At 31.1% G+C, this 22,739-nt stretch overlaps 1 protein-coding gene across 1 annotated transcript; it reads left to right on the top strand.

Moving 5' to 3' along the window:
- Positions 1-200: 200 nt before the first annotated feature.
- Positions 201-4,536, top strand: LOC131631959 (mitogen-activated protein kinase 15-like). The gene is made up of 10 exons (XM_058902724.1): positions 201-673; positions 1,053-1,461; positions 1,586-1,713; positions 1,794-1,853; positions 2,155-2,304; positions 2,381-2,536; positions 2,627-2,838; positions 3,178-3,282; positions 3,439-3,602; positions 3,762-4,536. Exons 1-10 carry the CDS (start codon positions 650-652, stop codon positions 4,034-4,036), a joined length of 1,683 nt encoding a protein of 560 aa, XP_058758707.1. The 5' UTR covers positions 201-649; the 3' UTR covers positions 4,037-4,536.
- The last annotated feature ends 18,203 nt before the right edge of the window (positions 4,537-22,739 follow it).

The raw sequence follows: 22,739 nt of genomic DNA, 5'->3' as shown, positions 1-22,739 counted from the left end.
TTTTAAAGGATAGAGAAAATTGAGTGGCAAATACGCATCCTCGTAACTTGGCCACAAATAATACTATTATTCCTTTTAAATCACATCATTTTTTATTTTTCAAACCAAAAAACAAAAATCACATCATTTTCGAATATTATAATAATAAAATAAAAAAAATATATATTTTCTTTCTCTTTTCATATTCGGTCCTTAATGTCCCTGTCTCTGTCTGTGTCTTAACTCTGTATCTTCACCACACCCTTGTTCAACCTCAACTTCGAATTTCAACTGCGCGTTATCTCTAAGATCCAATACTTCACGTTTTTCAATTTCTGTTACAGTTTTGAAGACACATTTCGATACTTCACTCGTCCATTTTTAAGGGTTTTCGATTGTAACATAGTTGTTGTTGTTGTATCCTAGTACGCGTGTCGTTTTTTTTGTTGTTGGAATTTTTCAATCGTAGTACCTCTATTGGTCGCTTAATTTTACTGGGTCGTTTTTATTTTTGAGTTCTGTTCTGTATAGAATTCAAAGTTTGCTCCTTTTGATTTGGTTCTACTTGTTGCGGATTTGGGTTTTTCTTTGCATTTGGAAGTGGGGGTTTGAGTGATCTGGATTTGAATTGAGAAATAATTTGGAGGGGTTTTATGCTTTGGTTGCAAAAATGCATCCTGATCAGAGGAAAAAGGTAAAGTTACTCAACTGGTTGATTTTGTATTGTAGTTTGTATTATATGAGTTCTTCACATGTAGGGTATAGATATAGCATTTTGTTTACTATTCATGTTTAAAATTTTGTTCTTTTATACTGTTATTGTGCTTAAATCTAACTATTCCACTTTCCTTGGAACTGTTTTTTTAATTTAGTTTTGGATAAAAAAGTGTTAGTAGATTATGTTAGTTTCTAGGGTTTGAGTTTGAATTGAACACTGGACCACCTGGTTGGTACTTAGTACTCGTTCGGTTTCGAGGGTTGCAATCACAATCATTTCGACTTATTTGTAGCTTTTAGTTTGCTTAATGCTTAGTATCTTTGTTAAGTAGTTTGGTTTTGCTATGTTTATGCAGTCATCGGTGGAGGTAGATTTCTTTACTGAATATGGTGAAGGGAGCAGATACAAAATAGAGGAAGTGATTGGTAAAGGAAGTTACGGTGTTGTTTGCTCTGCGTTTGATACACACACTGGAGAAAAGGTTGCTATAAAGAAAATCAATGACATATTTGAACATGTATCTGACGCGACTCGCATTCTTCGTGAGATTAAGCTTCTTAGACTTTTACGTCATCCGGATATTGTAGAGATCAAACATATTTTGTTGCCTCCTTCAAGAAGGGAGTTCAAAGATATATACGTTGTTTTTGAACTCATGGAATCTGATTTACATCAGGTCATCAAAGCAAATGATGACCTGACACCGGAGCATTACCAGTTTTTCCTCTATCAGCTTCTACGAGGCTTGAAGTATATACACACAGGTTATGATCGTTTTGGGTAGAAGATTTGATTGCCGTAGCATGTTTACTTTTATTATTGCATAAAACTAGATGCTAAATCATATGACCGTAGTTACTGATCTTAAACTTTGTAATGGTCTTGTAGCAAATGTTTTTCACCGAGATTTAAAGCCAAAAAACATTTTGGCGAATGCTGACTGCAAACTGAAGATTTGTGACTTTGGTCTTGCCAGAGTAGCTTTTAATGATACACCCACTGCTATATTCTGGACAGTATGAATCTTTGCGCCGTAACTATCACCTACTGTATTGCTCTCGATTTATCTTTATTAATTCAGTTTGTTTGCTAACAGGATTATGTTGCAACAAGGTGGTATAGGGCTCCTGAGTTGTGTGGATCTTTTTTCTCCAAGGTGCAATTTATGTTATATTTATCATACAAGATTTCGTGATATATTTTCATTTTATATCTGATAGTTTGGGTCCATCCTTTTCATCCTCCCTCAGTGGTATCCATAGAATGCCGGGACTTATTTGTTCTGTGCATTCTATGGATATCATGACATCCATGATTGATATTTGAAAAGAAAAAACCAATCAATCAATGAATGTTGACTTATATAGGCATGCAAGCTTTGTTTATAAGCTAGTTCTTCGAATTTGAATTGAACCTAATATCTCACTATATATGATTGAAAACTTTTTATTTTCCAGTACACACCGGCTATAGACATATGGAGCATTGGCTGCATATTTGCAGAACTTTTAACCGGAAAACCTCTTTTCCCCGGGAAGAATGTTGTCCATCAATTGGATATCATGACTGATTTTCTTGGAACACCATCTCCTGATGCCATTGCAAGGGTTTGTTGTTCAGCTCTTCTTCGTACCGGTTTGTTTATTTTATTCTGTTACTTACTGGAAGTATATTAATTAATAGGTACGGAATGAGAAAGCTCGGAGATACTTGAGCAGCATGCGTAAGAAGAAACCAGTTCCTTTTGCGCATAAATTTCCTAATACAGACCCCCTTGCTCTACGGCTGTTAGAAAGAATGCTGGCATTTGAGGCTAAGGATCGGCCTACTGCTGAAGAGGTAGAATCTTGACATCCAACTATCTGTAGTTCACTTTCTCTTCCATAGTTGTATCTGGTTAACTGTGTATCTTATGCATCATAATGTCAGGCTCTAGCAGATCCTTATTTTAAAGGCTTGGCCAAGGTCGAGAGAGAACCTTCTGCTCAGCCAGTTACTAAGATGGAATTTGAATTTGAGAGGCGGAGGATAACAAAGGAAGATGTAAGAGAGCTTATATACCGAGAAATATTGGAGTACCATCCGAAGATGTTAAAGGAATTTCTAGAGGGATCAGAGCCAACGGGTTTCATGTATCCAAGGTTTAGCACTTTATGAATTCATTTCATTATTTGTTTCACTCGATGTTGTTACTCAACAGTTCGTAAATTTGGATAATTATTGGCATTTGTCTAAACCCGTCCCTTATTTATTTACATTTAACTTATGCACATTTTTTATTTCTTTTCCACATACTCAACATATCACTCTTTGTTTTCTTTTTGAAAATTTACCTGATTATGCTATTACCGAAACATAATTTTAACTACAAATTCATTCTTTATGGGATTGTATTTTTGGATATATGTTTTTACCCCTAATATAATTGTGTAAGTTCAGTCTCTGATTTTGCCCCTTTGTTCCCAATTTATTTTGAATAGTGCTGTAGACCTTTTCAAGAAGCAATTTGCATATCTTGAGGAGCATTACGGAAAAGGGGGAACTGTTGCTCCACCTGAGCGGCAACATGCGTCTTCGTTGCCTAGGTATCCTAATTTTGTTGTTTTTTTTTGTTGAAAATTTCCACTTTCCTCTTTGGCCAATGCCGTTATTTAATCTTGACAAATGCTAATTTCAAAGACACCCATTTGTTTGCTTTAAAATCGCCTACTGTCTCTGCTGATTCAATGATGTACATGCAGAGCGTGTGTGTTGTATTCTGATGACACGATGCAGAATACGGCTGAGGTTGCAGAGGATCTATCCAAATGTTGCATCAAAGAAGTTGAGAAACCGCCTGTAGATAGGAGTAGTGATATTCTTCCAATGACCCGGCTTCCTTTACACACTCCTCAAAACGTTCAAGGTTTGATTACTAACTTGAGTATTTACAAACTGGCATTAAAATGTCCCAACACAAATACTTCCGAGTTAAGAATTTATAGTATAGAATATGCTAATTTTGCATAGATATTTGGAATTATAATACTCTGTCTATTGTACAATCATAGTTTAATTTCTTCAGGTCTTGCTGCAAGGCCTGGAAAAGTTGTTGGTTCTGCAATGCATTATAACAACTGTGGGGTGGCAGCAGAAACTGAACAACGGAGGGTGGTTAAGAATGCATCTGTTTCGAATCAGTATGCTGCTTCAAGCTATCCGCGGAGAAATCCGAACTATAAAAGCGAGAGGATAGAAGATGACGGGATTGAAGTTTCTAACGGGATGCAACCAAAACCTCAATACATAGCTAGGAAAGTTGCTGCTGCTCAAGGCGGATCAGGTAGCCAGTGGTATTGATTTTTGATAAAACGTGAAGTTTACGCCGCTTAAAATTGCCTTGTGCCATGAAGATCTTGTGATACATGGATTTCATGTGCCACACCTAATCTTGATCTTCTGGGCTGCAAAAAGTTGAAGTGGGCATAACCTTGACTATGATCAACTTAAGATAGCTTGAGAAATTCACTTACAAGGAACAAGTTTCTAGCGAACGATTTCGTCAATCGGAGGATTGGAAGGGTGATTTGGTCTAATTATGATTTTCTTACACTAATTTGTGAAATAATAGAAACACAAGAGACCTCATAACATGAATTTGAAGGCAGGCTTCAATGCAGAATATAAGCTGTTACTTAATAGAATTGAAGCTGTTACTTAATAGTATTATTGACTACCATTATAAAGATGATGTATTTTTTAAAAAGATTTTAATTTGTAGCCAAAAAATCAAAATCTCTTCTTTCTATCCGAATAACTTAATTTGGTGTTAACAAGAGACAAAATAAGTGCCTTTTAACTTTTAACTCTCAGCAGATGAGTAGAGTAAAAATAAATACACTTTAAATTTTTTTTGAGAATTTTGTGTAGAATGATAAATAAATATTTATTATTAATATTTTGATTATTGTAACATTATTAATTGAATTTGAAAGTTTTATCTAAATTCTTTAAAACTTTTTCAAATCTTCTTTTTGTATTGACATGTTAGTTTTTGAAGTTTTTTTGGAGTGAATTTGAAATTTTATGTCTTATATTTTATAATTATAAAATTCTAAAATATTAAATATATGAATTTGAAATTCCGAGCGATCATAAGAGAAAATTGAATTTGAAATTCCTAAAGGCTCATGATTCTTTCAAGAGAAAAGTAAATTTATATATTTAATATTTTTTTCTTTTTGTGAAATAAACCTTAAGTTTTTAAAAATATTAAAACTCTCTAAATTTATTGGCAAATACAGTTAAATATTTTAATATAAGAGAACCTAAAAATATTTTTCTTTTGAACAATGCAAAACTATTATTTCTCATTCATAATCAAAAGTTCAATACAAGTGAGCAACCATGTTCGCTTGACGTTTAACAAACTTGACCTCAAAGTTGAAAAAGTTATGAAGTAACAACTTAATATCGCTAACTATATAATAGAATTCAGAGTTTCCTGCAGAAACTGATTGAAAAGGTTGAATCACTTTAAGAGAGTCACTTTCAAATATAATCCGATCAATTCACGCTAGTTATTATATGCAAGCCAACCAATTTTGGAACCTTCATAGTGTTCATCGTTCCAAATAAGACTGTTTCTATTTTTCCACATAGCTTCAATCGTAACAACAAATTTTTCCGCAGTGTTCCTATCTTTCTTGCTGCAAATATCAAGGATGAGCGATTTTATATCATGAAAAGAATGAGTTCTATGGTCAATAATGTTGCTCAAACTTGCAGGGATCCAACAACTGTACGTAGCATGACATCCAAAGGAAATATGTCAGTCATCCTCGTCGTTATTACCGCAAAACGGACAGGCTCCTATGCACTGGACATGATGTTGCCTAAGCCGCATACGGGTAGGTAAACAATCCTGACAGATTCTCCGAAAAAGTTCTTTCGCTCTAGCCGATGCTTTAATATTTCAGATACTATTCCAATTTTCATTGGTATTAAGATTAGAAGAGATCTTCTTAGCATTCCTCCAGACCATGTATCCCGATCGCCCGGCGAACACCCATTTTGTTATTCCTTCCACAACAACCTATCTTCCTTAACCTCCACCACTAGAGGCACTTTAAGAATTTCCTCCACTGTTGCATAATCAAACAAATCCATTAAAACTCTCAAATCCCATTGTTTTACATTATTAATCATGAGGTTTTTAACAATAATGTCGTACGCACCTTGCTTCTGAGGCCCACTCAAACAACTCTCCCTTATATCAAAAGGCGACGTTTGTTTCCGTATACAAATGCTCTCAACCTATTTGATTGTTAATCCACTTTTTCATAATGGTTTTTCTAATAGTCACTCCTAAGTGTCACTTTTTCATAATGTTTTTTCCAATAGAGTCACTCCTAATGTCACGGCTCCAAATACAACTTTTAACTGGATAATGATGGCATGTTTGCACAATCGCAGATCTGGATTCTCTGCCTTCCGCGCGGGAACGGGAGGTGAATTTTGTCAACTAATATCCATTAGATATATCCAACCATCCATGACATGTCTTTCGTTTCAATAATATCTGAAGTGCATACATATTTTATAACTATTGTTTTCTATACTTTTGCGATTGTTTAATTTGTAACTTTAATTTTAAGAATATCTCATTACACCTATTGATTATCTCAGTCACCTATTCATTTGTAGATGTACATCTGGAAGTACTTTTTCTATAAAAAAATTGGTTTACTCCGAAGGTATATATATGGAAGCGTTAAAAACATAGTGAATGTTGAAAAAATGAAAATCATTTCAGTTTAGTAAATCTTCCGGAGATACATCTACAGAACGTGTTAAAAACAGAGTGTTCCGTAGATGCACCTACGAAACATTCTAAATTCCAATTTTTATAACAAAAATGGAACATCAAATTATAGTGCAATTTATACTATGTATACGATGTATTCTTTTGATGTACTATTTTCCATTGCCTTAGGGTTTAGAGTTTAAAGTCTAAGGTTTATATGGTTTACAAAAATGGAACATTAAATTATAGTGCAATTTATGCAATGTGTACGATGTATTCTTTTGGTGTACTATTTTCCATTGCCTTAGGGTTTAGGGTTTGAGGCTTATGATTTAGGGTTTAAGGTTTAAAAAAAATGTAACAAGAATGTTATGTAGGTACATCTACGAAACACTCTATTTTTAACACGTTCCGTAGATACATCTCCGAAAGATTTACTAAACTAAAATGATTTGCATTTTTTCAAAGTTCATTATGTTTTTTACGCTTCCATAAATGTATTTATAGAAAAAATTAATTTTTTTTTTAAAAGTACTTTCGAATGTACATCTACAAAAACATAAAACATAAGGGCATTTGTGGCAACAAGGACATAAGACACCCAAAGGATGTGTTAGAGTTTCTCTTAACTTTTTTAGTTGTTCTTATCTATAATATATTTATTTGATTTGATTTTTATAATTTAATTAAAAATAAATTTATGTTTTTTTTGTTCATCTGTCTTATTATGCGTAACATTGTTAAAAAGTAATTTTCACAATTCATGCCATTTTGGTTGATATAATTAATGTTTGATTTACTTTTTTTATATATTTTTTATTTTAGTTTTCATTTTATATTTTATGTCTTATTATCATTTAGTTTTTATCTTATATTTTATGTTCAATAGTTTTTGATTTGGCATGTTAACCTTAGATGATAGATGATATATTGATTCCTTAATTCTTCAAAACGTATTAAGTTAATTCTTTTTTATCTAATTAATAATAACTTTATTAACTAATTTATAAAAGACTACCCTAATACATTTTGAAGAATTACTAGATAAACCCAAGGGTTAACATAACAAAAAAAAATTTAAAACATTCATTTTAATAGTTAAGAAAAATGTCTCTTTAATGTAATCACTTATAAAAAAAACTGAATCATTGTTGAGAATTTATATTTAATATTTTGACTAACTCTTTTTAATAAAAAATTTAATTTCTTAAAAATATATAAAATATAAAATAAACATTAGTTAGATGATATTAATTATACCCTGAAGCGCACTGGTTAAGAGATTAAAAAAATAAGTTGGATAGTCGTTAAGAAATTAAAAAGATAAGTTTTTTTAAAAAAATGTGTATTCAATGGATTGAAAACATAAATAATTTTTTTTTTAAGAATATTGGATGTATTCAAAACATTGAACATAAAATAAAATTTATAATTTTTAACCGTTCCCTCGGGTACCGGTTAACATGACCCATTAATTTTTATGTACTAAAAAAAATTACATTGTCAATTTATCACCAACATCCGTCTATGTTAATTTATAGATGGTTAAAATAAAAGCCAAATTTCTTTTAACATCAAGGTAGATGACTAATTAATTGTATAACATTCTCTTACATTGTTATTTGTTAGTGCATTCTAATTATATTAATTAATATAATATTATTGGTAAAATTATTTTTTTTAATGAAGTAATTGCATAATAATACAAATGAACAAAATAAAACAAATTTATTTTTAATTAAATTACAAAAATCAAATAAAGTAAATATATAAAATAAACCACTAAAGAAACTAAAGAAATTAAAGCTACATTGAAATCAAAAAATTGGTTATATCTAATGGACTTTAGTTGGTAAAAGTCATCTGACTACATTAAAAATAAATGATTTATTTTGCAAAATAATAAAAAGTAGTTATAAAGTATAAGTCCGATAGTGAAAACAAAGATATATCAGGAATGATTGGATATATCTAACCGACATTAGTTCTGAAAAGTCACCTACTTTTCTCGTGCGGAAGGTAGGGAACCCACGATCGCACCAATTCATTCTATTTCAAATAGTTTTTACAGTATTAAAAACCTCATGCCATGTCTTCCCACGCTATCATGGGAAATTTCTTTTACTGAGTTTCTGTTCTTGTCACTCCGTAATTAGGGGTAGGTTACAAAAGTGGATTTAAAGGATTTCAATTTTTTATTTATATAATTTTGATTAATTAATTTTTTTTAAAAATTAAATTATTTTTTATATCAATTAAACAATGATATCTATTAAGAATTTATATAATAATAACAATCATTTAAAATGTATATTATATAACTAAAAATTAATTTAAAAATCATAATTATGAATAATAAACTTTTAAGTTCTCTTATATAAAAGAATACTTAAAATATAAGTATTTTATTAAATAATTTTGGTAATGTTTTTTCAATTATGATTTTTTTAAAGGATAAGATGTATGTGTTTAGATGTGTCGATTTTATCATCAATTAAAAAGAAAATATTAAATAAAATTGATTGCTATAATTTAATGGTTTTATATTTAAAAAAACTTAAAACTAAAATATATTATCTAAAATAATATTTTTATTATATTAAAATATTTACTTTAAGTTTTGTCTCAAACTTCAAATATGTTGAGCACAGTTGCTATGAAGAACATGTGCCCCAAATGGCAAATAGAAAGGTTTATACTCTCTTTTTGCTTTTAGTTGTAATCTCACGACAATTAGTTAAAATCTATTCATGAAAATTCATAATATTACCATTGTTAGAGATAATTTCAATATATTAAAAATAATTATTGTTTAAATATTAAAAAATAATATATAATAATAAAACGTTTAAAAGTGACACTTAAAAAGAAGAATCAAAAGAATAGTGAATATCTATTTTCTTCAATATATTTTCACATTATCGTGTAATTGACCCATATAGGAAAAAAAGATCACAAGAATAAAATTTTCATCTTACAAACTTGGAAGTCTGTGGAAAAAAAGATTATATAAAACAAAGTTTAGAAATAAACATAATGAAGAAAATTAAATCTCTGTTTTTAGACTAGAAAAAAAGAAAACAATGTAGCTTGAAATTTATACAAATTGAACATATTTTAATCATGTAAAAAGTTTTGCAAAATCATTTCTGTTAAGATCTGATTAAAAAAATAAAGATTTTGTGTTGCCACGAATATTGTTGAAGCATGTAAGGAAACGTGAACAAGACTCACAAAGTTTGTTCATATGTGATATGCGCAATAATATTTTATCGACACAAGAAAGACTTCCCAACATACTTGCTTCAAATTATCATGTTATAGCATGTTAGTTACATTGGTATATTAAAAACTGTAAAAGAAAAGATGAATTAATAATATTGTTATTTTCTTCAGTTAATGGATAATAACCGGTAGAATTCTAAATTTATTACTATTGTGTATACCCGTGCGAGGCACGGGTTTAACTTGTATTAGTTAAAACAATATATATATATATATATATATATATATATATATATATATATATATATATATATATATATATATATATATAACAAAATAATAAAAAAGAGATATGTAAAGTTTAAATTTTATTTTGTTTTTTATAAGTTATGAAAAATACAATTCAAATAATATAATAGAGAGTTATTATTTTATAGATTAGACAAAACACAAAAGTTAACCGAATAATAGAACTAATTTATTTATGAAGTTATTCAGTAATTAAATATTAAAATTAAAATAATATAATAGAATAACCAATAAAAATTAGTATTTTCAAAAAAGATAATATATGTGTTTCGAAAATTGATCATATTGTTTATCTAATAGTTTAAAAGTGAGGCTTCACCATAACTTTTATAACTTATAGATTGAAGCACACAAATCAAACTTCTATATAAGCTAAACTTTTTACTTTATTCAAAACAAATACAAATCAAACTTCTATATAAGCTAAACTTTTTACTTTATTCAAAACAAATATATAAGTCTCTTTACTTCAAATATAAAATCCTTCAACCAAGTTGGGTTAATAACAAAACAATTATATGCAAAACTTACCGGTGAAATCAATCATGTTCATAGGTAGAAGTTTCCTTTTAATATACTACATAGGTAGAGTTTTCTCAATCTATAAGTTATTATCACCAAAAATTACATTCATGTATATATATATATATATATATATATATATATATATATATATATATATATACATGCATGCACAACATAAATAACTAAATCCCCAGCAGTGAAGAATGTGCAGAGATAACCTCAATGTAATTTTCATCCAATTTTCTCATAATTTCACAATGTTCATGCATTATTCTCATTAATTCATAAGAAGAAAACAATTTTTTGATTTTAGCATAGTACTTTCCCGTATCTGAATGGCCATATACTCCCGATCAATTCGACTTTAGCTGAAAATAATTAACCGGTTAAGCCTAATCAAGTAGCTATTTATAAAATTTGTGAAATAAGGAGGATAGGATTGTTACCAGAAATAGCAGTTGTAACTTTAAGCATTCCATCCCCAATTACCATAGAACTACAATAAAGAACCAGAATCAACAAAGTTGTATGCAAAGTCTTATACTTCTCAAGCAAAATCTTCACTTTAGAACTATCTTTCTCCAGAAGCTCCTCCATCTTATATGAAAAAAGTGCTTCATTAGATTGTTGTATATTTTGTATAAGACTAACTTTAGCATTCCTAAAAATTAATGAATAGAGAGCAAAAGTACCACCTGCACAAAAACAACGCGTGAGAAATGTGAGATGAAGAATTTAAAATGAGACTTTGAAATACATGCAGTTGCACATAAACCACACATGCAGTTGCACATAATATATAAGATATGGTTGGCCTTTATCTTATACACAGAAGGACATCGAGATGATAGTCCGCTAACCGAAATTAATCAAGCATAGAGTCATATATAAAAGTAAAACATTTATGAGAAAATCCAGCATGAGTTCAGTGTTCAGAAAAGAATGAAATGTATTAATACGACGTGCTCGAGCTTTCTTAGTCATGCCAACAAATGCATTTTATACCTTCCATACTAAAACTCAAAAACATACACCGCATTATAATATTCATATCACAATACACTAAATAGATTATTGTGCCACATTATTTTTCATAGGTATATCCAGACACTCACAAGAGATAAATTGTACAATAGTTGCGGATTTGATTGAAAACCTATAGTTTATAAACAAATAGATGATAAGCAAGTTTAAGGCACATCACACAATTTACCTTCAATGCAGCAACCTCAAATGCAAACCAACCATCTAGGTACATAGAATTTATTGACATTGCAGACTCCCTTAAATTAACAAACAAAATATACAGTAGTTAAGATGCCCAATCCTATAGGCAGATGGAAGTAATGGCTTGGGAAAACGACAACAGCAAAATCATGCTTTTGAACCTCAATGTCATCTTGACTATCCTTTATGCGTCCAACTATTGTGTTGTATTCAAATTTGAATAGATGTGGTGAGTACTGTATGTAAAGTAAACTCACCTCAGATGATGTGGATTTCTCTATGTTATATTTAAGAAAATTTTACAGAAGAAACTCACCTAAGATGATTGATCATTCAATTTAGCTAGCATATCATCGTCTATATGTTCTGACTTAATATTTAAAGAGAAGAAATCAGACTTTTCTTTTCACAAAGAAGGAATCATCTGCAAACACCTTGTTAAACACTCAATGTCGCTTGTGTCCGTGAATTTTCGCCTCCATCTTCAACAATAAATTTCCCATCTAAACCCTTTCCAATTACTCGTTTCCTGAATATACAATGCATACTATGTAAATAACTTGTTATTTAAATCCACATGACATTTAATTGAATCACGAATTAAAAAGGTTATAAATGTGATTAACACAAATAAGAGAGAACAAATGGGCTATGCTCAAATGTTACCTTTAATTAATCCATCCTAGAGGAGTGTACCTTCTCGCCGTCAAAGTCAACTCTACTGCGTAGCCAAAACCAACAATAATCGGGAGTCTTTGAAGTGATAACAGATCAACCGCCAAATCCAAATCCATTTCTTTCACCGTGAAAATCGCAAGCTCTGTACAAGCAAGCTTGAAAATCATGATGTGCAACCAAGCTAAGATGCTTCTGGTTCATGCATGTTAAGAGGTAGACATGAGTATCAACTTTCCTAACATTGAAGAAGTCTCGATGAAGAGTACTCTTTTGGGAGAGACATTCCTTATTCGCATTTAGCATAAAATGAAGAATGAATTAATGAGTACATACAAAAATTGTCAAAAACCAGCTGATTTTTCCTGTGATTAAAGTATATGCATATCATATACTTTCTTAGTCATACTCAGAAACTAAAAATTATAATTACTTGTTCCAGAAGATTAAGCCGGTGATAGCATAAAGTCCTTATCCACGCACTTAAATACACAACTCTTTGAGAATAATGTATGGAGAATAAGTGTCCATTTAAAGAATCTGGACAAAATAAATCAAAATCCTAAAGAATATGCCTACAAAGGACAAAATAAGATTTTGAAAACATAGATAGTAGCTTATTTTAATGATACAAAGGATAAAAAACACTAATGAAAACAAATGATAGAACATGTCTATCAAAATCCTAAAGAAAATTAAAGTTAAATAGGAAACATCAAAGGGAGGATTATGTTCATATGAACATACTCCATATCTTCTATTGAATCATCACATTCCTTTTTATAGTGCTAAATAGATGTTACCTTCAAAATAGGTTGAGCTGGCTTTTCATAACTCATAACATCATCCCTCTCTGCAGGACCAAATTTTGAAACACCATGGGATCTAAACCTCAACTACCTAATATGTTCAGTAAGAACCTCAAGAACATATGATCCTGGTTTATGAGGTGGCAGATCAAAGGTTATAGTATTTCGACCAGGGTGTAACACAATAGCTGTAGAACTCTTCAATGCCTAACAAAATAAAAAGTTTAGTTATTCAGGGAAGAAATAATTATAAGCTATAAATTTCCCATGTAACTATTTATCTTAGACAAACAACACCTAATAACATTTACCTTTCTTGAGCTTTCTGCTGTCATGACATGCTAGAATCTTGAACTTTCTTCATTACACCATATCTATAGAATACTGTAAACCATAATAAGCAAAACTAAAATTATTAATCAAAATTCAATATCATTCACCTAAACCAGACCAACCAAAACCTTGATAAGAATAAACTTCAAAAAAACCATTTAATTCGCATCTTTTTTTCCCTGTCAATGTCACTACACGCCTACTCTCATCACAAATCATAATCAAATCATTAGCACCTTCACTAAACCACTTAGAACTCCCACAACCCAAACTCAGACACCGCTAAAACACCGTACAGATAACAATAACCCGCAAAAGAAAACAAAGAAGAAGAACGAATAAGAAATCAGAGAGAAGAAGACAAAGCATACAAAAGAGGACTTGAGAATAGAAGATCAACTATTCCATGTACCTGACCCTTTTCGAATTCGTTTTTATCTTTTGTTTGTAAGTTGTTGTTGCATCTTCATTTTTTCACCATGTATGTACCGTGAATATCAAATATGGGGTATGAGATTTGATGGGTTTAGGGTTCGTTTCTTCTTTGCTTTATATTGCTGAATCGATGCGTTTGAGGATCGAGAATGAGCGAGAGATCATGTAGAGATTTGATTCGAGTGTTTTGGTGTTGTTACCGAGATTGAAATGGAAACGCGCAAGAGAGAAATCAATAAAAACTTTAATTGATTACTTGAAAAATTGAAGGTGTGACATTGAAGATGAGATGAATGGGATTGGGAGAATATAAATTGACGATGAATGTGAAACGGCTCAAGGTATATTTTCTTTGGTCTTCCCCAAACATTTACTTATACATATTTGCTTATACATGTACCGAGATTGGTATGTGAAGCGTGAGATACAAAAGGAAAATTCATAGGTGGACACGGACCTAAGAATATTGTTTTATGTAACGCCCGGAAATTCGATTATTCGCTTAATCTAGACGTTCGGAGTGTTTAGTGAAGTTTTTGTATTTTGAGACGATTTAGTCGGTATTAATTCGGGATAGCGGATCGATATTTAATCAAGAGTTTTGATATTTTCAGTATTAGAAATATTATTGGAATAATATTTAAAGTTTTGGGAATTTTCTGAGTAATTAAGATTAGACCAAAAATATGATATATTGGTCGAATTTGGATTGACGGTGTTATTTTAAGAAGCGTATTTGAATTTATTAAGTTAAAAGTCGGATTTTAGTCGGACGGTCGAAGAATAATATTAAGAATAATATTATTTACAAGTCGGAATTTATTATATTGTTGGAATATTAATAAAAGTGATATAATTGGTTAATTGGAGTTATTTATTTTATTGGGCCTAAATTGATTTCTGGAAAATAATAAAGAAGAGTTGTTACATGTTAAGCCCAATTGGAATATTAAATAGGGTTTTAGAGATTGGGAAGAGGAGTGTTCTTATTTGGGGGAAAACAAGAATAGAAGAGAAAGAGGCAACTTTTGGAGGAGAATAACAAGCTTAGAGATTTCATCCATGGTGTCAAATTGAAGATACAATTGGAGACCCATTGAGTTGCTTCCGTGAATAAGGTAAGGGTGGGGTTCTCTTCTTATAATGGGGCTTATGAGCAATTGTATGTTGGGGATTAGGGATTTAGGTTATGGTTTTTGTGCTATGATAAACTGTTACCAAGATTTGAAATTCTGCATTCCTGTCATTGTTGCTTGTTGCTGTTTGCTACTATTTTAGTATACTGGAAATGCTAAACCCGTGCTATGAAGCTGCTTTCCATTTCGTTTTTATGCCATTTTTATATATTCTGAATATTGTTTCCTTACTGTTTGACTACTAGCTATTAAACTATAATTCATTTGTTGGAATATACGAACATGTTAAATATAAGTAGTAGTGAATTAGAACATACACTATATTTATTTGATACTTATAGATAGTATGCAACAACAGTAGCACTATTTCTAAATTACCATGTTCTCTGTTTCACTATAACAAGAATATATACTGTGGCATCACTTCTAGTTAAGTGGAAACAATTATTTTTGTAATTGATAGAAATCATGGATAGATTATTATATGAATTAATGGTACAAACAAGCATTTCCTATATTAATATATATTGGAAATGGACTCTAATTATGAAAGGAAATAAATTAAAAACGGTAGAATATGACTAATAAAATATAAAATAGTCATGTTTGATCAAAATAGTCGAATTAAGCGGTATAATCAATTGACCGGAATTTGATGAAAATTGACGTGGTAGCTAAGCTTAATTAGTACATTAATGTGGTGACGTTATTTTGTTGAAATTGTGATATTTTACGAATCGACCGAAATTGGATTTTAATTTAAATATTTTTATAAATAAATATTGGTTTTGTGATAGAAATTGACACACATTTTAGGAATAGAATATATTGGAATTGGAATTAATATTATTTGTAATAATTTTAGGAGTTTTGGAATTAGAGATAAATAATTAGATTAATAAACTAATTTAATTATTTTAATTTGAATAGAGTTGTTAGAGTTGCTAATAGAGCTGTAAATAGAGTTATTAAATTTGTCAATAGAGTTGTTAGAGTTGACAATAAAGTTGTTAGAGTTGTTTTGAATTACTAAGAGTCATACTTTTGTTTGTTTTGAGTAATTTTGATATGTTTAGAGTTGTCAGTATATAATGTCGGTGTTTTCTTTTTCATTGGAACTTTAACAATTCATATCTTTTAAACCGTAACTCCGTTCGAGTCCCCGTTCGAAGCGTTAGAAAGCTAGCGCGATATTCTTTTCAATAAAAATGGTCTTGAGCAATAGAATTCTAGAAATTGGAAATGGAGTAGAAATAGAAGTGAATTAAATTAATATAGTGTGATTATTAATTGGTTGATTAAATTAATAGTTGAATTAATTTCAATGTGTTTAACTGATTGGAATATAATTTGAAATTAGATCAACTATTCGGTTTGTCGGTAAATTACGATATTTTGAGAAATTATCCGTAATTGTGTTTTGGCGTGAATATGTATGTTGAGAAATATATATTGCTATGCCAATGATGTTGTTTTGATATTGATTCTCTGTGGGTAGTTGGATAGCATTAATTTTAATGATTAATTGCTTGATGTTGAAAGTGTGTGTTTATGTATAATTGGCAAAAATGAGAATTAACATGAGATAATATGGTTACTAGTGTTAATTGGATTGTGTGAATCGTAATTGATTAATTGGCCTCTTATATGTTAATGATGTGTGTGTTGCGAATGTTGTGTACAATTGGTGGATAATTCATAGAGTTGAATTATTGAGATATGCGGAAAGTTAAGATGGTAGAGATGATCTTAATTGTATATATTTGTGATATTGTACATACATTCATATCATAGTGTGCCTTGAAACACAGGTGGATTTGCTTTGAAACACAAGCGGGCTTGGATTCTAGAGTGAATCGGAAGCCGTAAACTATATGTTTACAATTGGTGGAATTTGGTCTTGTCCGGATCGGAAGTGTGGCTTAGATTCTAGAGTTATGAATCGGAGGCCGGTGAAACTTAGAATTTCACATTGGTACCACATGCATAGTGTCACATGTTTCATTGAGTCACATTAGAGTTATGTGATAGTTGATTATGTGCATTATGTTGTGATGATGTGTGTATGAATGTGATAATTGATTATGTGCATTATGTTGGTGTGATAAGTGTACGAGTGAACAATTGATTATGTGCATTGATGTTGTGATGCTATGTGTATGAGTTTGGTAATTGATTATGTACACTTGGTGTTGTAGTGATAATTGTATTAATTGAGAATTGAGAAGGGGTGATGCTTGAATACGCAATTGGTTAAATGCGAGAATATGTGATAATGATGGATTGTGTATATATTTGGAATAATAGTATTGAATCCTGTGATTATTATACGATTGAACTTCGTGCATAATTGAATATGTGAAATTTATTGGATGATACTATTTACATGATTATGACTGGTTGTGCGATGAAAAGTATGAGAGATTAATGAACTGTGGAAGTATAATGTGTATGGTAACTGTTGATACTTGCGATGTAATGATTTTATATGCCTGAATCCTAATATACAATTTATCATGCGCCCACTTATACGATTTGATATCTCACCCTTTTCTCTTGTTTCGCCGTTGCCTTTATATTGGTAACGTGCAGGTATTCAAGTATGAAGATTTAGTTGCCGTTACTCGAGTCGGTTGTCGCTCTGATACGTAGCACTCTGGGGGAAACGATTTATGTCATTCATGATGTTGTTGTTTAATTGTGTTATCTTGGTTGAACAAAATGATAAGTTAACTGAAGATATTTTATTGAATACTTGTTTAAGTGATTCTGTTGTGTTTTAATAAAATAAGTTATTTTGTTTCAAAGGTGCTATGTATCCGCCGTATGCGACGAGTTGATTTGTTTTGTTTTGATTATGTGATGCCTCATTTGTTTATTGAGAAATTTTAAAAACTCTGATTTATATATATTTTGCCGGGTAGAAATGGGGTGTTACATTTTACACATAACCAATCACATAATTTTAATTAATTAAAAGATAAATTAAGAATTTTCTCTTTCCTTCATAATCTCAACCACCCCATAAATCCAATTAAAACCAAAATTAAAATTAAAATAAATTAAAAATTACTCATTTCTTATTGGTTGTGCCTAAGAATATAGATTTATGGCCGTGTTTACTCTCTTCTTATTGGTTGTGCCTAAGAATATAGATTTATGGCCGTGTCCATGCAAGAATAGCCCGATACAAAAACAGAGTATATTAATTAGATAAATTAAAAATTAAAAAATATATAAAAATTTAATAGTAATAATATATTTAAAGGAAGTTTCCATTTATAGCTAAAATATAAATAGAAGATGGGCAGAGAGTTTGACAAGTGTCAAACTTGCCAAAATACTCATTTAGCTTTATTATATTGTATGATTATATTGTATGATTGTATGATAACAGTTAGGTATTGCATGCATTAGCCATATAATTAAATTTTATTATAAAGGTTATTTATTTAATAAAAAGTTATGATTTAAACTCCAATCACAATATATTGTATCCTTTAACAAAAATATATGTTATTAAGTGATTTTTTAAATGTTTGATTAAAACTTTATAAAACCTCTTCCAAAAAACATAGTTCAAAATTTAATTACTATGTTTTATTTACTTACTTTATCTTAAATTTTTTTTAAAAAAATTCAAATGAAATAATGTTATGCTTATTTTAAATTTTGTATAAATACTTTACCTAGTCTATCTTTTTTTCCATTTGTGAGTGTCATATCAGTTCCATCTCGTTTCTTTTAAGATTGTTTTTCTCTCTTGCTCCTTGTTAAATGGTGTGGATCACCATGTGTTATAGTTTCAGTCATCTTCTTATTCAGTCTATCCCTCCTCTCAACGATTTGATATGTCAGTCCGACACCTTCATCTATTATGGAATTGCAAGATGCTCAAGACAAGGTCAAATGAAACAGATCTAGCATAAAATTCAAATCCCTCTTATTTGCACATTTCAAAGAATTTTTTGGTTGGAGAAAGTAGTGATCATATAAATCAATCCTAAAAAAAAACTCAAACATTAACAACAACAAAATTAAGGAAATACTTGATTTTTTTTTGTGTGAAATGATGATGATATTAAAGATGCGTATATAGACTCTCAAGATGCCATAATAAGAAATTTTTTGTTAGAAAAACCAATACACAAGAACTCGCTAATGTCTAAATTGGAAAAAAAATGGTGTGATCAAGTCAGTCTCAAAATAACAGAAATGGAATCAAGCATCTATCACATCACCATAGAATTTCTTAGAGACGTCAAAAGGATTCTTAAAGGTAACACTTGAACTTTTCTCAACACATGGCTCGCAGTTAAACCTTGGATGCAAGACATTGTGCCTCAACAACTTGAATTCAACACAATTCTTACTTGGATTCAAATTCCTATGGATCTTACGATTTCAGGATTTCTTCCCATGTTCCCATCTCCTCTCCATTCTAAAATCCCATGAACTTTATTGGAGGCACATGGATGCATTTCTTAGGAATATATCGTCTACCTTTGGAGCCTCTCTAATACTAGTAAGAAGGAGCTACTTTCCGATAACTCCTACCATGATCACCACAATGTTTTTCTGATGACCTTGGTTAGTGCCGGCAAAACAGAGATCTTTGCTCCAGGCATTATCTCTAAGGAGAAGAAAGCATCGAAGAGAAAGGGTGAAGCTACCATTTGTGAGTATACTCCTCTTAGAAAAAAGGCGACCAAGCTCTAGGGAGATCTGGATGAGACCAAGAAAATAATAAAAGGTTGGAAAAACGAGGCTGATAAAATGTATGCTCTTAAATGAGGAGGTGGAAGCTTATAGTGCCCCTTAATTTGGCTGCCTGAATCAACAATCTTCAGGGGAACCTCGTTAAAAAGAGAAAGCCCTGAAGGATGAAAAGTCTTCTGAGAGGGTTTTATCTTCTCAACATTTGGCAGCTAAAGAGGCCTTTGAGCGGTGAAAGGAATATTCTCGGAAGTAGGTTGAAAAGCTATGAAGTAAGTATGCCAATGTCATTAACGAAGGTATAAAAAGTGACATGGATGCCTTCCAATGGGCTATTGAGCCTATTAAAATCATTTGTCTGAAAATCGAGGTTCCATGGGAAAAAGATGGGATTCCTAAAGAAATTTTTCGATGGAGAGGTCATAAATGATGATGAGGAAGCAGGTGAAATCAGTAAGGAGATAGGAGAAGACGAGGGTCCTGAGTAGGGCTGGCAATGAACTAAACTAATTTAAAAATAGTTCAAAACTCGATTCGAAAATTAAATCGTTGAACTAGATTCATGAACCAAATGAGTTGAGTATGAGCTAAAAACTAAGTTCGTTAACTAAATGAGCTGAATTTGAACTATTAATAGTTCGACTCGTTAGATTCATGCGTCAATTCGATTATATATGTGATATATTATATTGTCTTTTTAGAGTAGGTTTAAAGATTTGCTCTAAACCTTAATATCATATTTTATTTTAATCTAACGGTTTTAATTGATAATTTATATTCTCAAGTGAGCAAAATATTTCTACAAATAATTATACAAATAAAATTAACATCGTATAAATTCCAATCTTATAACTTTTATTTTATTTCTATATTTTTTATTTAAAAAATTTAATTTAAAATATCAAATATATATATATATATATATATATATATATATATATATATATATATATATATATATATATTTATATAAGAATAAACTTTAAAAAATTACTTTTAAGCCCATGAAATAAGCGAGTTGAACCGAGATGTTAGTGAACTTCTAACTGTTAGAACAAGATTTGTTCTGATCAATATTCTTAGTTTTGATGATAACAAGGATATGAATTTTGTGTGAGATAATGTGGTACTCTAATACATTGCAATTTCCCTTTCAGGAAATATATAAAGAGTATGCACAAATCAGCGCTCAGAAGCTTTGTCTCAGAAGGTTCGGCATGCAACATCAGAACATGGTCTGACAAGACATCAGAAGATGGTCAAGGCAAAATCAGAACATGGGTCTATGGAAGCATCAGAAGAACTTGAGATCATAAGCAGAAGCACTGAAGTTCTCATGGTATCACGCTCAGAAGCACTTCAAGGTCAGAAGACAAGAAGATGCTATGCACCAAGCTGTTTGACTCTGATGATATTCAAATATTGTATACACAAACATCAGATCAGAAGAAAGTACAGGTGGCAGGCTACACTGACTGACAAAAGGAACGTTGGAAGCTATTAAAGGCAACGTCAGTAGACACAGCGTGAACAAGGCTCGAGGTAGTTGACAAAAGCGTGAAACATTAAATGCAATGCTGTACGGAATACGCAAAGCATTAAATGCTCCCAACGGTCATCTTCTCAAACGCCTATATAAATGAAGTTCTGATGAGAAGCAAGGTTAACGATCCTGAACGAACTTACTCTGAAAAACTTGCTGAAACGCTGTTCAAATCAAAGCTCAGAAACTTCATCTTCATCAAAGCTCACTACATTGTTGTTGTAATATATTAGTGAGATTAAGCTTAAACGTTAAGAGAAATATCACTGTTGTGATTATATCTTTTCAGAAGCATTTGTAATACTCTTAGAATTGATTACATTAATTTGTAAGTAACTAGAGTGATCAAGTGTTGATCAGGATACACTAGGAAGTCTTAGCTTGTGTCTAAGCAGTTGTAATTAGAGTGATCACGTGGTGGTCAGGATACTCTAAGAAAGTCTTAGCTTGTGTCTAAGCATTTGTTCCTAGAGTGATCAGGTTGTGATCAGGATACTCTAGAAGACTTAGTCGTGGGCTAAGTGGAAAACCATTGTAATCTGTTGCGATTAGTGGATTAAATCCTCAGGTGAGGTAAATCACTCCGTGGGGGTGGACTGGAGTAGTTTAGTTAACAACGAACCAGGATAAAAATAACTGTGCAAATTGTTTTTATCGTTCAAGTTTTTAGACTACACTTATTCAAACCCCCCTTTCTAAGTGTTTTTCTATCCTTCAATTGGCATCAGAGCGCCGGTTCTAAGGTGCAAGCACTTAACCGTGTTTAGAAAAGATTCAGGAAGAGAAAAACGCTTCAGTAAAAGATGGCTGGTGAAGTTCAAACAAATCCAACTGCATCTACATCTGGCTCTGCTGAGGAATACAACGGTAACAATGGTTATACTAGACCACCAGTATTTGATGGTGAAAACTTTGAATACTGGAAAGCTAAACTGGAAAGTTACTTTCTTTGTCTAGATGGTGAACTATGGGATCTTCTGTTGGATGGTTACAAACATCCAGTGAAAGCCAGTGGCGTAAGGCTTACAAGGCAAGAAATGGATGATGATCAAAAGAAGCTTTTCAAGAATCATCATAAATGTAGGACTGTTTTGCTGAATGCTATCTCTCATGCTGAGTATGAGAAGATATCTAACAGGGAAACTGCCCATGATATATATGAGTCATTGAAAATGACCCATGAGGGAAATGCTCAAGTCAAGGAGACTAAAGCTCTTGTTCTAATCTAGAAATATGAAGCCTTCAAGATGGAGGGTGATGAAGATATTGAGAAGATGTTCTCAAGATTTCAAACTCTAACGGCTGGATTGAGAGTTCTGGATAA

The sequence above is a fragment of the Vicia villosa genome, unplaced genomic scaffold (assembly GCF_029867415.1).
Source record: "Vicia villosa cultivar HV-30 ecotype Madison, WI unplaced genomic scaffold, Vvil1.0 ctg.000891F_1_1, whole genome shotgun sequence".
Taxonomy (NCBI): domain Eukaryota; kingdom Viridiplantae; phylum Streptophyta; class Magnoliopsida; order Fabales; family Fabaceae; genus Vicia; species Vicia villosa.
This window is presented reverse-complemented; position numbering and strand designations above follow the sequence as displayed.